Source organism: Podarcis liolepis (genome assembly GCF_965112155.1).
Source record: "Podarcis liolepis genome assembly, chromosome: 2".
NCBI lineage: Eukaryota > Metazoa > Chordata > Lepidosauria > Squamata > Lacertidae > Podarcis > Podarcis liolepis.
Genome location: NC_139555.1, coordinates 114,906,942 through 114,924,544, shown reverse-complemented (window position 1 = coordinate 114,924,544; position 17,603 = coordinate 114,906,942). Strand labels below are relative to the sequence as shown.

Below are 17,603 nucleotides of genomic sequence, written 5' to 3'. Positions count from 1 at the left end.
TTTCCCTGAAAGGAGGGAGGGGGTGAGGGAACCTTCTCATTGTCTCAGGAATTGAGTAATCACCATCTCAAAGGAATGGCCAGACTACCAGGAAAGGCAATCAGATAAGGCATTATCAGATAACCTGGGAACAACAGTTGTGATGTACCGTATTTTTCACCCTATAGGACGCACTTTTTCCCCTTCAAAAATGAAGGGAAAATCTGGGTGCGTCCTATGGGGCGAATGCAGGCATTTGCTGAAGCTTGGAGAGCGAGAGGGGTCGGTGCGCACCGACCCCTCTCGCTCTCCAGGCTTCAGGAACACATCCGCAGCCTAGGCAGCCCTATGTGAGGTCCGGCAAGGATGTCTAGGCTGCGCATAGCAGCCTGCCGCCCCGCGGGGCCAGCCCCACAAGCTCGGGGGACAGCAGGGAGGCGCAGCGCCGCCATCCCGCTGTTCCTCGACCTGGTTCGGTTTCCCCGACCTGCTTTTTTTGGGGGGGGGGAAATAAAGGGGAATTTTTTTTCCTTTATTTCCCCCCAAAAAAACTAGGTGCGTCGTATGGGACGGAGCGTCCTATGGGACGAAAAATACGGTAGGTATGATGTTTGTGGTGATGTGTTTGTCTTAGGTTACACCCCTTCCATGATGTATGTATGATGTATGAAGGGGTGGTCTTGAGCTCCAGGGAAGGGAATTTAAAAGGTCTATGTAAGGGCAGGCACACCTTGGTTCGGGGTGGTCCTCCTTTCTCCTGCGTGTGAGGGGAGCACCCTGTTGCAACAGTTCAATAAAGATCAGGCTTACTAGCTGCTTTGCTTCTCAATATTCTCTGGTTGGCTTCTTTGATTTTCTCCAACTGATGGAGAACCTGCAAAGGACTCTATAAAGGCTCTTGTGTCCCCCATAAGGGAATAAGGGCAGATTTTGTTTACAACAGGTACCTATTTATCTTCTTGCAGTTTGTGCTTTCGAACTGCTAGGTTGGCAGGAGCAGAGGCAGAGCAACGGGAGCTCACCCCGTCGCAGGGATTCGAACCGCCGACCTTCTGATTGGCAAGCCCTAGGCTCTGTGGTTTAACCCACAGCGCCACCCGCGTCCCTTATTGAGGACAATACGTTCTTGCAAAAGTGGGGTTCCAAAGCAGGCACAGTCCAGCAAAGAATGAGTTTACGGTATATTCCCTATGCACACGTTCCCTCCCTCCTCTTCCCATTGGTTGGGTGCTACAAGGTTTTCCTTCCCCCAATTATCAAATAACAGACAAGAGGCTGAGCGTGGAGAGAAACGTCTCCTTCCTCCTCTGAGTTGCCACCACTTCCGGCTTCACCAGCAGAGATCATCTCCGGGCTTGCAAAGGAGGGAGGGGAGGAGGCGGGAAGCGGGGCTGCGTCGTGCCGAGGCGGAGGAGGGGCTTCTTCCTAATCAAGCCTCCTAATTAAGCGCCCTCACTGCCTGCCTCCCACGCGGGGGCTCCCATTCCCGCCCCCGCTGCCCAGGATTTCGGGTGAGTGCAAAGCCAGTGGCGGGGAAGGAGGGAAGGGGCTTTGCGAGGGGGTCCAGGATGAGAAGCCCCGGGACGGGGAGGGGGAGAAGTGAGGAAAGGGAGCTGTTTTCTTGAAGGGGGCCTTGAAGGGGAGGGGGGAGAAGCTTCCTCCTGCAGGGATCTGGTACAAAGGGAGTTGCAGGGAAGGAGGCGGGCAAGGGGAGAGGGGTGGGCATTGCTGGCCAGGATCGCCTTAATAGTGTTACAGTGGTACCTCGGGTTACATACGCTTCAGGTTACAGACTCTGCTAACTCAGAAATAGTACCTTGGGTTAAGAACTTTGCTTCAGGATGAGAACAGAAATCACGCAGCAGTGGCGCGGCGGCGGGTGGTCCCATTAGCTAAAGTGGTGCTGCAGGTTAAGAAGAGTTTCAGGTTAAGACCGGACCTCCGGAACGAATTAATTACTTAACCCAAGGTACCACTGTAATTTAAATTTAGTATCTATACCCCAGCAGAAGACCCCTCGGAGGAGGACCTTATCTTTAGGCAACAGGCAAAAGCATAGCTCTTCTCCCAGGGGTTTGGCTCATTAAACAATCTATGGACTGCACACCTGCATGGGGGGGGGGCGAGGGTTGTCGTTTTTATTTCTTACTCTGCTATGCATCTCTGTGTTTTTCTCTTGTAAGCTGCCCTGTGATCTTTGGAGGAAGGGCAGTATAGAAATGTGAAGAATAGTTGTAAAAATAGGAAGCCCTCTTGCGTTCAAGGGAGGGGGGTTGGGACAAAGTCATTGATCAGCATGCATAACAGGATGGGCTTAGGAGGGAATAATACTAATAAGAATAAGAGTAAAATAAAAATAAATAATTCATTGCTTGCCCCCTGCCCATCTGACTGTGCTGCCTCAGCCACTGGGCGATTTCCATCAAAAACACCAAAATATTTAAAACACCGAAAACTTCCCTGTACAGGGCTGCCATCAGAATTTAAAGAAATGCCCTCTTTAAGGAATTGTGTGGTGTAAAGGTGTATGTTGTCCTCTAGGTCCAAACACATAGTAAGAGCAAGCAGTGCTCCAAAGTGCTTCTCTTGTGAACTTGCCATCTAAGTTGTTTACTCCTGACCAAAACTCCTGTTTCCCAAAAGGACTAGAGAGGGGGGGTCTCCTCACCACTTTTAACCCCCCCCCCACTCCCACCGCATGGAAGGCAGAGAACGTGTTTATTCACAATCCCAGTAAACCATGTGTGTATCTGAAGTGAACTGCAGCTCCTTCCCCTCTCACTGGGCAGCAGAGGAGGAAAGGGATGGGTTTGAAGGCTCTTCCTGCCTCTCTCCCCTGAGCAACAAGAGCAAAGGGTGTTTGCAGGGCAGGAGGGCAAAGAAGGAGGCAGAGAGGGCAGAGGGAGCAGTGGGCGGATCCCCCGGCTCTCCCAGGGGGTCCTGATGCAAGCAAGGGGCTTCCTTCTTCTCCATGCAAGGGCCACCCATGTATTCAGAGCAGTCCTTTGCAGATGAACTCTTAAGTTCCATGGGATCTACTCTCAGGCCACTAATGTGCATACCATGCCAGCCTTAGGAAGGGAGGTGGGACAGGCAGGTGAAAGGAATTGCCAAAGGTGTTTGAAAATGGGTGGGGGCTCTTGGGAAGGGGGTGCCCAATTGGGGCTTCTTCAGGGGCAGCAGAATGTCTTGGGCAGGAGAATCCCTGCAGGGGCTCTCAGACTCCCTTGGCTTCTTCTTCCCTCCCTCCCAGGAAGCTGCAACTGGCTCTGGATTCTGCGCTCCTCAGGAAGGTGAACCTGCAAACCTAGCTGAGACTGAACCTGCAACCCTGGCCAGGATGGAAGGAGGAAGATGGACGGTTGACCTGGTCAGGCTGTCTCCCGCATCCCTCCCCACAACCTCTGAGCATTCCCTCCCAGGACCCTTGGAGAAATCTGGTGAGTTCCAGGGGAGAGGAGATGGGGAGAGGGATAGATGGATAGTGGAGGGAGAAAGAGGAAAAGATGGAGAGGAGACAAATGGAAGGAAGTTCCTGACAGGAAGAAGGAAGGGGTGAGGCCTTCTCCAAAGCAGCTCTTTGTTTCTTGAATCCCTTTCATAAAGTAGTGGGGGCAGATTTTCTCCCTCCAGGATTTTAAATCTTAGGAGTTACAATGGTACCTCGGTTCTCAAATTTAATCGGTTCTGGAAGTCTTCCAAAACCAACGCGTTCCAAAACCAAGGCGTGCTGTCCCGTAGAAAGTAATGCAAAATGGATTAATCCATTCCAGACTTTTAAAAACAACCCCTAAAACAGCAATTTAACATGAATTTTACTATCAAACAAGACCATTGATCCGTAAAATGAAAGCAATAATCAATGTTCTGTACCATAAAATAATTAAGACAGTATTGTATATGATAAAAATTAAAATTATTATTTTTTCATACCTGCATTGATGATAGTCAATGTTTGAATGGGGAGCTTATATCCCTTTCCACAGTCAATCAATCAATCATAAAACAAAAATGCAAAAAATAGGAAAAAACTAAAGCTGCAAATGTCACCTCAGAACACTGCAACCAGAAACAGCTTGAATATTGATTGGGGGGGGCCTTAAATTAGCTGTCCAAGGGAACGAATGGGATGAAAAAAACCTTGATTACGATGGAGATGACTTAGATTAGCTGCTCAAGGCTAAAACGGAATGAAAAAAAGCCTTAATTAGAAATAGGGGGCACTTAAATTTGCTGCGCAACAGTAAAAATGGAGCTCAGGAGCACGTTCGGTTTCCTCGGCAAACTTCAAAAACAGGAACACCTATTTCTGGGTTTGCAAATGATGTATCAACAGAAGCGTAGTCAATCTATGGACTTCCCCTTTTTTTGAAATATTTTTATTGGTTTTTACAAATACAAGTTTACATCAAAAACATTTGATATAATGTTTTTATAGCATTTTAAATGACAGATCCCGAGGTTTTTGCAAACCAGAGGATCGCTTCTGCACACGCACACGGCGCAATAGAGTGCTTCTACGCGTGCGAGTGGCGAAACCCGGAAAAATACCAGAGGGTTACGTAACATGAGGTACCACTGTATAGATACATTCTCCACAGTTCTCATTTATCTAAAGTGTCCATAAACTTTTTTACAAGTGATTCCTAAAGTCCAGCTAACGTTTTGATTTGCGTGCAGCAATCTCATAGGTAAATTATAAAATTTCCCCATTCTTTTTTAAAGTCCTTGTTTTCTTGATTCCTGAGTCTCATGGCTAATTTTGCCATTTCGGCAGAGTCCAGCAGTTTGGCTTGCCAATCTTCCCTAGTTCGGATTATTGCATCTTCCCATCTTTGAGATAATAACATCTGTGCAGCTGTTGTTGCATACATAGTCTTTCCTGGTCTTTTGGGATCTCAGTACCTGTAATTCCAAATAAATAAACTTCTGGTTTCTTAACAAAATTTATTTTAAACATTTTTTCCCAATTCATTATATACCATTTCCCAAAATGATACTGTTATTTTACATAACCACCACATATAGCAAAAGGTACCCACTTCTTCTTTGAAGTGATCTGTTCATCCTTTGTATGCCATTCTAGGAGCAAGTTATACATTTTAGACAGATTTTTTTAATGTTACTTCCTAAGAGTTCTTTTTGAAATTGTGATGTCTCATAACTAAAACCTTTTTTATTTTATTTCATTTTTTTAAAAAAATTGTTAAAATAGGTCATCATTAATCCACATATATTACAGATATAGAAGCATACAAACATACATTTCATACAATCCTTAAAAGTGTTCAAACATACTTACACTCAATCCCACAAATAATTCCTTTTCCCATCACCATCCACCACCCCTCACCCCACCTTTGTGTTAGACTTCCAATCTACTCAATTGCAATTTCTTTCCACTTCTATTACTTTCTTTCACACACCTTTAGCCTAATTTCATAGAATCATACAGTTGGAATAGACCACAAGGGCCATCGAGTCCAACCCCCTGCCAAGCAGGAAACACCATCAGAGCACTCCTGACATATGGTTGTCAAGCCTCTGCTTAAAGACTTTAGCTTTGAGGTTCTAAATCTTGGATCTCTTCACAGGTATACACATCCCTGACATATAACGCCACTCCTCCTCCTTTCTTGTCTGGTCTGTTTCTCTGAAATAGATTGTATCCCTCCATTATTACATTCCAATCGTGGAACTTATCCCACCAGGTTTCAATGATGCCTATTATGTCAATATTTAGCTTGCTGTACCAAGAGCTCAAGCTCATCTTGTGTATTTCCCATGCTTTGCGCATTAGTGTACAGACATTGAAGTCCATTAATCATTCCCCCGTGTCTCTAAGGATTTTTTCCTCCCACCACTAGGTCTGCTTGCTGTTTGCTCCATTTGGTCTATGACATTTGGATGATCATCTTCATCAATTGATAGACTCCCACCTTCAGGAGCACTGTCTCCCTCCCCCACATTAGTCAGTTTAAAGCCCTCCTGATGAGGTTTCTGAGATTTTTGGCAAAAACATTCCTCCCAACCGTTGTGAGATGCAGCCCATCGCTTGCCAGAAGTCCATCTTCAAGAAACTGCAGTCCGTGACCTAAGAATCCAAACCGTTGCTGTTTACACCATTTGCGAAGACAGCTGTTCACTTCCACTATTTTTCCCTCTCTCCCTGGGTCACGTCGTTCAACTGGGAGGACAGATGAGATGACAATTTGTGCATTTAATTGCTTCAATTTCCTGCCCAGAGCCTCGTAGTCTCTTTTGATCTTCTGGAGACTATTGCTTGCAGTGTCATTGGTTCCCACATAAACCAAGAGGAAGGGGTATTTGTCAGTGGGTTTTATGATTTCTTGCAGTTGTTCAGTTACATCATGGATCTTAGCCCCGGGGAGACAGCACACCTCCCGAGACATCTTGTCAGGCCCACAGATCACTGCTTCTTTCCCCCTCAGTAGGGAATCCCCTATCACCACTACACGCCTCCTCTTAGGTTTGGTCGGGGTTCTTCCGTGAGCTGTCCATTCCAAGGTCGCCTGCACATTCCCTGAGGACTGACTTTGCTGCTCGTCTTCATATACCTGATCGACTGTAATGAGGGAGAGATCCTCAAATGGAGTCTGTTCTTCGTCTTCCATGCTAGGGGAGAGGACTTCAAAGCGATTGTGTATTTCTAAACAATCAGAGCGAACCCTGGGCCTCCTACTTCTTTGAGTCACGTTTCTCCATATATCTGGCACCTGTGTTGGTGAACTAGCCTCCTTCTCAGGGGTGTCCCCTGTCTCCTCCTTGGTGGAGACGGTGTTCTCTGTTGCTTCCAAGAAGAGCTCCAGCTCTCTAATTCTTTGGAGCGTAGCTACACGTTCCTCCAGTTGCTGGACTTTGTCTTTTAAGAGGGCAATCAACATACAATTGCTGCAGGTAAAGCTGCCTGCAACCTTTGGCAAGATGGCAAACATTGCGCAGGAACTTCTTTTTCTATTACACATTGTTATCCATCTTATTTAGTATTTCAGTGTTTGAAACTGAACTTGTTTATTCCAATAATAATAATAATAATAATAATTTTTTATTTACACCCCGCCCTCCCCAGCCAAGGCCGGGCTCAGAGCGGCTTACAAGCAATAATAAAAACAAGATGAGTGATTACAACTTAAAAACAAAAATAAAATACAACATTAAAATAATGGAACATTAAAATATTAAAATGAAGCCTCAATGCAGGAGAAGGAAAAGAAAAAAGGGGGGGGGAGGGAATCAAATTGGCTCCAATACAAAGGCCAGGCGGAACAACTCTGTCTTACAGGCCCTGCGGAAAGAAATCAGATCCTGAAGGGCCCTGGTCTCATGAGACAGAGCGTTCCACCAAGTTGGGGCCAGTGCTGAAAAGGCCCTGGCTCTGGTTGAAGCCAATCTAACTTCCTTAGGGCCTGGGACCACTAGGGTGTTGTTATTTATGGACCTTGAGGCTCTCCGTGGGGCATACCAGGCGAGGCGGTCCCGTAGGTACGAGGGTCCTAGGCCGTGAAGGGCTTTAAAGGTCAAAAGCAGCACCTTAAATCTGACCCTGTACTCCACCGGGAGCCAGTGCAGCTTGAAAAGCACTGGATGAATATGCTCCCATGGCAGAGACCCCGTGAGGAGCCTCGCTGCAGCATTCTGTATCCGCTGGAGTTTCTGGGACAGCTTCAAGGGCAGCCCCGCGTAGAGCGAATTACAGTAGTCAAGCCTGGAGATGACTGTCGCATGGATCACTGTGGCCAGGTCGGGACGGGAAAGGTAAGGGACCAACTGCTTGATGCGGCAAAGGTGGAAAAATGTCGCCTTGGCTGTTGCTGTGACTTGCGCCTCCATGGAAAGGGAGGCATCAAGGATTACACCCAAACTCTTAACGGAAGGTAATGGCACTAATTGGGCCCCCGCAAGAGAAGGGAGTTGGTCCCTCATCCCCATGCTATCCCGACCTAGCCATAGGACCTCTGTCTTCGAAGGATTTAGTTTCAATCGGCTCCCACGAAACCATCCAGCCACAGCTTCCAAGCATCTGGTCAGTGTGTAAGGGGCCGAGTTGGTGTGGCCATCCATCAGCAGATAGAACTGAGTGTCATCAGCATATTGATGACAGCCCAGCCCAAAGCTCCGGATAATCTGGGCAAGGGGGCGCATAAAGATGTTAAAAAGCATTGGGGAGAGAATTGCGCCCTGCGGCACTCCACACACCAAGGAGTGGCGTGACGACATTTCCCTCCCTAGTGCCACCCTCTGTCCCCGACCAGAGATAAAAGAGCACAACCAGTTACGGGCTATGCCCTGTATCCCCACGTCTGCAAGGCGATGGTCCAGAAGATCATGATCGACCATGTCAAAGGCTGCTGACAAATCTAAAAGGATCAGCAGTCCTGACCCGCCTCGATCCAGTTGTCTACGGATATCATCTGTTAGGGCAACCAGAGCCGTCTCCGTCCCAAAACCAGGGCGGAAACCGGACTGAAATGGATCTAATGCCGATGTTTCCTCCAGAAACCTACCAAGCTGTTCAGCAACCGCTCTCTCAATTACCTTACCCAGGTATGGAAGATTTGAAACTGGGCGGTAATTGGATAGGTCTAAGGGATCTAATGAAGTTTTCTTTAAGAGTGGACGCACCACTGCTTCCTTCAGTTCCCCTGGGAATGTCCCCGTGTCAAGGGACAAATTGATAATTTCAACCAGGGGGGTCCGCGCAACATCTGGACACTCCCTAATCAGCCAAGACGGGCACGGATCAAGGAGGCAGGAGTTCTGATTTTTCGATATGGTTTTTCAAGTATCTTTTAAACACCTTCCAGTCCCTATCTATCTACTCTTTTGAGATCCTTCCAATTTCTCCCATTGTTTTGGATATATTGTAGGACTCCAATAATTTGGCAAGCCACTCTATTTTTGTCAGTACAATACCACTTTTCCAGTTTTTCGCACTCAATAGCCTTGCGGCTACTGTTGCATATAAATATAAGGTCTTGTCTTCTTCCTTTAGGCTTCCTGGTACTATTCCCAATAGAAAATCTTCTGGTGTTTTCCTAAATGAATATCTAAACATTTTTTTTTCATTTCAGTATATATTATTTCCCAAAATTGTTTGATGTTTAAACAATTCCACTATATATGTATCATAGCACCTTTTCCAGTGTTGCATCGCCAACAGACATCGCTACAATTTTTATTCGTTTTTGTTATTCTTTCAGGTGTTAAATACCATCTATGTTGTACTTTGAGGTAATTTTCTTTCAGTATATAACACATCGTGAATTTCATATCTTCTTTCCACAATTTTCCCCATTGTTCAAACATAATATTTTCCCCAATATCTTGCGCCCATTTAATCATTGATGCTTTAACCAATTCATCCTTTGTTTCCCACTCTAAGGTCAGATTATACAATTTAGATATATTATTTGATTTTTCTTGTATTAAATATTTATCAAATTTTGATATTTCTTTTTCAAATCCTAGCTTTTTGTCTTTCGCTAATCTATACTTAATTTGAATATATTGGAACCAATCACTAATATGAGCTTTAATTTCTGTATAATCCTTTAATTCCAATTCTCCGTTTTCTTCCTTTAATACAGTTTTATAGGTAACCCAATTTTATTTCATATTTAATTTTTTCACTGCGACAATTTCTGCTGGCGATGCCCACCAGGGAGTTTTCGGATCTAGGAGTCTTTTATATTTCTCCCATATTTTATATATAGACTTTCTGACTATATGCCCTAGGAAGCCTTTATGTACTTTGACTTTTTCATCTATTAGATAGGCATGCCATCCAAATTTCGTCTCTACTCTGTCTAAATCCAATACATCCGAGTCATCTAATTTGATCCATTCTTTTAGCCAGGTCAGACCCACCGCATCATGATATAACTCCATGTCTGGGAGACCAAATCCTCCTCTCTCCTTCTTATCTATCATTATTTTGTGTTTTATTCTTGGCTTTTCCCCTGACCATACAAATTTAGCCAAATCTCTTTTCCAGTTATTAAAACATTTATCTCCTCCTAGTATTGAGATACTTTGAAATAAAAACATCATCCTTGGTAATATGTTCATCTTTATTACCAATATTTCCCCTAGTAAGGAAAGATTTAATTTCCCCCATACTTGCAAGTCATTTTTTATTTCATTCCATGTTTTCCCATAGTTCTCATTACTTAAGTCTATAGTGTTTGTTGTTAAATTTATTCCAAGATACCTTATTTTCTTTTTAATTTCCAATCCTGTAATTTATTGTAATTTCACTTTATCTTTTTCTTCCATATTTTTCACTAGTATTTTGCTTTTCCCATAGTTTAATTTGTATCCTGCTAATCTGCCAAATTCGTTTATGCATTCCAATATTCTAGGTGTACATTGTAGGGGATTTTCTGTTGTGATCATAACATCATCTGCAAAGGCTCTTAACTTGTATCTTTTTTCACCAACTGCTATTCCTCTTATTTGGTTGTCCTGCCTTATTTTCTTTAATAGAACCTCTAATACTATTGTAAATAACATTGGGGATAGGGGGCATCCTTGTCTTGTACCTTTAAAGATGTTGATGTCTTCCCCAAACTCTCCATTAATAATAATTTTTGCTTTCTGTTGGTCACATATTGCATTTATACCTTTTTGGAATTTTTCACCTAGACACAATTCTTTTAATAGTTTTTTCATGTCTATCTTAAAGATATCGTTTAGTTGATGGTACTGTAACCAGTCAGTTACAGCTTCCCTTATCTCTTCAAAATCTTTTTATTTCAGTTGGTTTTCAACTTCAGTTAAGAGTTCTCTATAAGTCGGCCAATTACTTCTCATATTCAATTTTTTTCAGAGATATTGCTTCCAAGGGGGAAAGCCACTAGTGTGTTTTTTACTCAAACAAATTTTTATACTTCTCCCATACCCTAAAAATTGATTTTCTTACTGTATGATTCGGAGAAGCTCTATGCACCTAGGTCTTTTCCTACCATAAATATCCATGCTATCCATAATTCATGTCCTTCTAGGTCTAAAATACAGTATCTGTGTTTTCCAGTATAATCCATTCCTGGTTCTAGCAGATACAGGATGCTTAATAATAAAGTTTCAAATCCAGCAGGGCAAAACCTCCTCTCTCTCTTACATCTGTTAATAATTTATTTTTTATCCTTGGTTTCTTCCCTTTCCAGATAAACCTAGATATATCTCCTTGCCATTTTTCAAAGCATCCTACATTGCCTATTGCCGGGACTGATTGGAATAAAAATAACATTTTTGGCAATACATTCATTTTTATTACTGATATTCTTCCGCCAAAATGATAAATCCATTCTTCCCCATATCTCTAAAGCTCTTTTTATTTCTTTCCACTTATTCTTGTAATTGTCTTTAAAAATATTAATATTCTTAGCTGTCAAACAAATCTCTCAGAATTTGACTTTGTTATGTATAACTAACTCTGTTTTCTGTTGTAATTCCTTTGGCCTTGCTCCATTGTGCTTTTTACCAAAAACGTAGTCTTATTCTTGTTTAGTTTAAAGCCTCCAGCCTGCCCGAAGTCCTGTATCTTTTTTTACTACCTTTGGTGGAGTATTCATGGGATCCTTTACTGTAATTACAAAGTGAACTATAGAAGCTTTTAATTTATATGCTTTATTTTCTACTGTTATTCCTGTAATTAATTTCTCCACTTTTTCTCTCTCACCAGGGCCTCTAATATGAAAATAAATAATAATGGTGATAGGGGATATCCTTGTCTTGTCCCCTTCGTTATTTTACACTTTTCTTTTATAACCTTGTTAACAATCAGCATAGACTGTTGGTAAAAATAAATTGCATCAATTCCTCTCCCAAATGCTTCCCCAAAATTCATTTTTTCTTTTATCTTTTTCATAAAAGCCCATGAAACATTATCAAAAGCCTTTTCAGAATCAATAAACATTAAGACCGCTTTTTTCTCATTTCTTACTTCCAAATATTCAATAATATCTATTATATTCCTTCATCTGACGTCCTGGTAGAAAGCAGGCCTGCTTGTCATAAATTTTTTCTGCTAAAACACCTTTCATTCTATTGCCCAAGATATGAGCAATACTCTAAGTGGACTTCTATGGACTTCCATCCTACAGGAGTGATGGCCAACAACTTGGATAGCTTGAAAAAGAGGATTAGACTGAAAGCAGAGGAAGGCAGGGGGCTCTTGTACTCAAATCCTGCTTGCTGGTTTCCCGCAGGCATTTAGTTGACAACTGTGAGAACAGGATGCAGGACTAGGGGGGCCTTTGCCCAATCGAACAGGCTCATTTTATATTCTAATACAGGCATCCCCAAACTTGGCCTTCAATATGTTTTTGGGACTACAACTCCCATCATCCGTAGCTAACAGGACCAGTGGTCAGGGATGATGAGAATTGTAGTCCCAAAACATCTGGAGGGCCAAGTTTGGGGGTGCCTGTTCTAATATATTGCAATATTTTAACAGTTACATGTGGCATAGTAACAAAAAGTTTGACTTCTTAGTCATAGGAGAGAGTGCTACTTGAGCCTGTGATCGTTTCCTCCCTGGAAAAAGAGAAATACAGAGATGTGTCTAAGAAGCCAATTCCACCATCGATTATAAAATAATGCAGTTTATTAAGTGTGAATGGAGTTATTAAGTGTGAATCATGTGTTTTTCTTGCCATTATCTCACCTGCATTCCTAAAAGTTTGGAACATAGAGAGGACAGTGGAGAAAGAAGACGGTGTTAAAATAAGAGAAGGTGCATACTGGGATTGAAATGTTTTCAGTTCCTTTCTTGTCTTTCCTGAAAGTCTTAACAGGGTTGTCTTCCCCCTCCCCCACTCCCAAACAGGTGAGGAAGATGATGGCCAGAATTCTATGGAGCCATCTGTGAATTCATTGGGAAGAACAAAGAAACAGTTTAAATGCATGGAATGTGGGATGTTCTTTAGTCACAGTGGAAGACTGAGGACACATCAACAAATTCACACAGGGGAGAAACCATTTAAATGTACTGACTATCGAAAGAGCTTCAGGGACAATGGAACACTTAGAAAACATCAACGAACTCACACAGGGGATAAACCATTTGAATGTATTGAATGTGGAAATAGCTTTAGTAGAAGTGAACACCTTAGAATACACGAAGGAACTCACACGGGGGAGAAACCATTTAAATGTATTGAATGTGGAAAGAGCTTCAGTGAAAGTAGAGCACTAAGAAAACATCAACGAACTCACACGGGGGAGAAACCATTTAAATGTATAGAATGTGGAAAGAGCTTCAGTAGAAGTGAACACCTTAGAATACACCAACGAACTCACACGGGGGAGAAACCATTTGAATGTATCGAATGTGGAAAGCGCTTCAGTGTAATTGGAAACCTTAGAAATCATCAACGAACTCACACGGGGGAGAAACCATTTGAATGTATTGAATGTGGAAAGTGCTTCAGTCGATATGGAACACTTAGAATACACCAACTAACTCACACGGGGGAGAAACCTTTTAAATGTATTGAATGTGGAAAGTGCTTCAGTCGATATGGAACACTTAGGATGCACCAACGAACTCACACAGGGGAGAAACCATTTAAATGTATTGAATGTGGAAAGAGCTTCAGTGAAAGCGGAGCACTAAGGAAACATCAACAAACTCACACGGGGGAGAAACCATTTAAATGTATAGAATGTGGAAAGTGCTTCAGTCGATATGGACACCTTAGAAGACACCAACGAACTCACATGGGGGAGAAACCATTTAAATGTATAGAATGTGGAAAGAGCTTCAGTCAAAATGGACACCTGAGGGAACATCAACGAACTCACACAGGGGATAAACCATTTGAATGTATTGAATGTGGAAAGAGCTTCAATAATAGTGGAAACTTTAGACAACATCAACAAACTCACACAGGGGAGACACCATTTAAATGTATTGAATGTGGAAAGTGCTTCAGACAAAATGGAAAACTTAGAAGACATCAGCGAACTCACACAGGGGAGAAACCATTTGTATGTATTGAATGTGGAAAGAGCTTCAATGATAGTGGAAACCTTAGACAACATCAACAAACTCACACGGGGGGGAAACCATTTAAATGTATTGAATGTGGAAAGTGCTTCAGTCAAAATGGAAAACTTAGAAGACATCAACGAACTCACACGGGGGAGAAACCATTTGAATGTATTGAATGTGGAAAGAGCTTCAGTCAAAAGGGAACACTTAGAATACACCAACGAACTCACACAGGGGAGAAACCATTTGAATGTATTGAATGTGGAAAGAGCTTCAGTCGAAATGGAACACTTAGAATACACCAACGAACTCACACGGGGGAGAAACCATTTGAATGTATTGAATGTGGAAAGAGCTTCAGTCTATATGGAACACTTAGAATACACCAACGAACTCACACAGGGGAGAAACCATTTGAATGTATTGAATGTGGAAAGAGCTTCAGTCGAAATGGAACACTTAGAATACACCAACAAACTCACACAGGGGAGAAACCATTTAAATGTATTGAATGTGGAAAGAGCTTCAGTAGAAGTGAACACCTTAGAATACACCAACGAACTCACACGGGGGAGAAACCATTTAAATGTATTGAATGTGGAAAGAGCTTCAGTGGAAGTGGAGACCTTAGAAAACATCAACGAACTCACACGGGGGAGAAACCATTTGAATGTATTGAATGTGGAAAGAGCTTCAGTGGAAGTGGAGACCTTAGAAAACATCAACAAACTCACACGGGGGAGAAACCATTTAAATGTATTGAATGTGGAAAGAGCTTCAGTGGAAGTAGAAACTTTAGAATACACCAACTAACTCACATGGGGGAGAAACCATTTGAATGTATTGAATGTGGAAAGAGCTTCATTAAAAGTGGAACACTTAGAACACATGAACAAACACACACACAATGAAAACTACAGATGTATTGAATTTGGAAAAGACTTCAGAAGGAGTGGACACCTTAATATTCATTAGCAAATTCACACCCGGACAAACCATATAAGTGTATGGAGTTTTCCACTCAGGTTTCCCAGATTTCCTGGGAAGTGAAGATGACTGTCAAGTCTCTGGGTGTGTCAAAAATAATTTGGCAGTGTTTGTTTACATTCTTGGGGGCCATGCTATTTGGCGATCCTCTCTTTTTCAAGAGGTATCTGAAGACTTTCAATCTTGATATCTTGGAATCTGGATTCTGGACTGCAAATGCTGCAAATTGCTCAGAAAAGACAGCGGGATCTGGATTTCCCATGTGTACACACACACACACACACACACACACATATTAGTTTTTAACATATTAATTCCTACATTTATACAACAAAACTTTTCATCTTATACTATATTTTTGGACTTCCGTCTACGCCTCTGATGATTTTCCGTTCTTTATCACTAATAATGCATTTCTTAATTTTGTATTACCCTTAATTATCCTTAACTAATAGTTCTCCTCATTGTCTTTTTTTTGCAATATTTCAAAAAAATCACAAAACTTCATGCAAACCTACTAGCGTGATCTGTTCATCACAATTACTTTTCAAATAGTCCGTAAATTTACTCCAGTCTTCTGAGAATCTCTGGTCCCGCAGGTTTCGAATCCTTCCGGTTAGTTTATCTAATTCTGCATAGTCCATCAATTTAATCCTCCATTCTTCTTTTATCAGTAGTTGTTCTTCCATTTTTGTGCCAATAATATTCTTGATGCCGTCATTGCATATAAAAACAATTTACAGTCCTTTCTGTTTATATCATCTCCTACAATGCCAAGTAAAAATGCTTCTAGTTTCTTAATAAAATGTATATTTCAACATCTTTTTCATCTCATTATATATCATTTCCCAGAATATTTTCACTTTTTTACATTCCCACCACATATGATAAAATGTCCCTTCTTTTTCTTTACATTTCCAACATTTATTACTAATTTTATACATTTTAGCTAATTTCACAAGCGTAATATACCACCTATGCATCATTTTCATCACATTTTCTTTTAAGGCATTGCATGCAGTAAATTTTAATCCTTCTTTCCACAGTTTTTCCCAATCTTTTAACTGTATGTTATACCCAAAATCTTTGGCCCAATGTATCATAACCGACTTTACCTCCTCATCTTTCAAATGCCATTCAAGCAGCAATTTATACGTTTTAGACAAAATTTTACAGTTAATACTCGATATTTCAAATTTTGATTTATTTTCATCAAATCCTTTTTCCTTAAAATCCTGTTTAAACATTTAATTGACTTGGCAGTAGTGCAGCCAATCATTCACATATTCTTTAACTTCTTCATATGGCTTCATTTTCCATTTACTCCCTTCTTTTTTGTATTAATTTTCCATAAGTAACCCAGTTCTCACTCATATTTATCTTTTTCACACTCATTGCTTCTAATGGAGATAACCACTGCAGTGTTTTATGTTCTTATAGGTTTTTATACCTATCCCATATTTCAAATAGAGATCTTTGGAATGTATGGTTTCCAAATCCTTTATGGACTTTTGTTTTATTATACCATAAATATGCGTGCCAACCAAATCTATTATCATAACCTTCCAAATCTAACAAATCTGTATTTTCTAACAACATCCATTCCTTTAACCAACAGAGGCAAGATGCTTCATAATACAGTTTCAAGTCTGGCAGGGCGAAGCCTTCTTTTTCTTTAACATCTGTTAATAACTTATATTGAATTCTCGGTTTCTTCCCCTGCCAGATATATCCTGAAACTACTTTTTGCCAATCTTTAAAAATTGCTGCCCCCTTGATTATTGGAATTGATTGAAACAAAAATAGCATTTTTGGTAGGAGATTCATTTTAATAGCTGAAATCCTTCCCCAAAATGATAATTTCATCATTCCCCATACGTCTAGATCTTTTTTAATTCCATTCCACACCGGTATATAATTGTTCTGAAAAATATCTTTCTTTCTTTTTTACGTTAACCAAATTCCGAAGTAGTTAACTTTTTTAACTGCTTCTATACCAATCTGTTGCTGCAGCCTTTCCGCCAATTCCTGTTTCATATTTTTAACTATCATTTTAGTTTTCTTTTTGTTCAGTTTAAAACCTGCTATGTGCCCAAATTGTTCTGTCTCTTCTAGCGCTTCTTTAGCACTGGTTGTTGGTTCTTCTATTGTTAGTACTAAGTCATCTGCAAAGGCTTTCACTTTATACTCCTTCCGACCTACTGAAATTCCTTTTATTTTTTCATTTCTCCTTATTGTCCTTAGGAAGACTTCCAGTACCGATATGAATAACAATGGTGATAATGGATACCCTTGTCTTGTACCTTTCATAATCTCAATATTTTCTGTTATTATGTCATTTACTATCAGTTTTGCTCATTATTCAGAGTATATTGCTTTTATTCCTTTTAGAAATGATAGTCCAGTGTCCATTAATTCCAAATTCTTTAACATAAATTCCCAGGATATATTATCAAAGGCCTTTTCTGCATCTACAAAAATTAACGTCGCCTGTTTTTCATTTCTGGCAGTCAGATATTCGGTTATATTAACAAGATTCCTTATATTATCTTTCATCTGTCTGCCAGGTAAAAAACCTGCTTGGTCCTTCTGAATTATTTAATTCAATATTTTTTTCAGT

At 41.2% G+C, this 17,603-nt stretch overlaps 1 protein-coding gene across 3 annotated transcripts in view; it reads left to right on the top strand.

Moving 5' to 3' along the window:
• NOTCH4 (notch receptor 4) overlaps positions 1 to 17,603 on the top strand; it is a 100,742-nt gene that overhangs the window by 21,273 nt on the left and 61,866 nt on the right. For 2 of the 3 annotated variants that reach the window (XM_083491053.1, XM_083491054.1), the window contains exon 2: positions 3,233 to 3,419. In XM_083491053.1, the coding sequence (XP_083347179.1) occupies positions 3,320 to 3,419 (100 nt within the window). In that variant the 5' untranslated portion in view covers positions 3,233 to 3,319. Of the gene's footprint in view, positions 1 to 581; positions 1,491 to 3,232; positions 3,420 to 17,603 lie in introns of those variants that run through there. The other variant, XM_083491052.1, reaches the window with a different exon arrangement.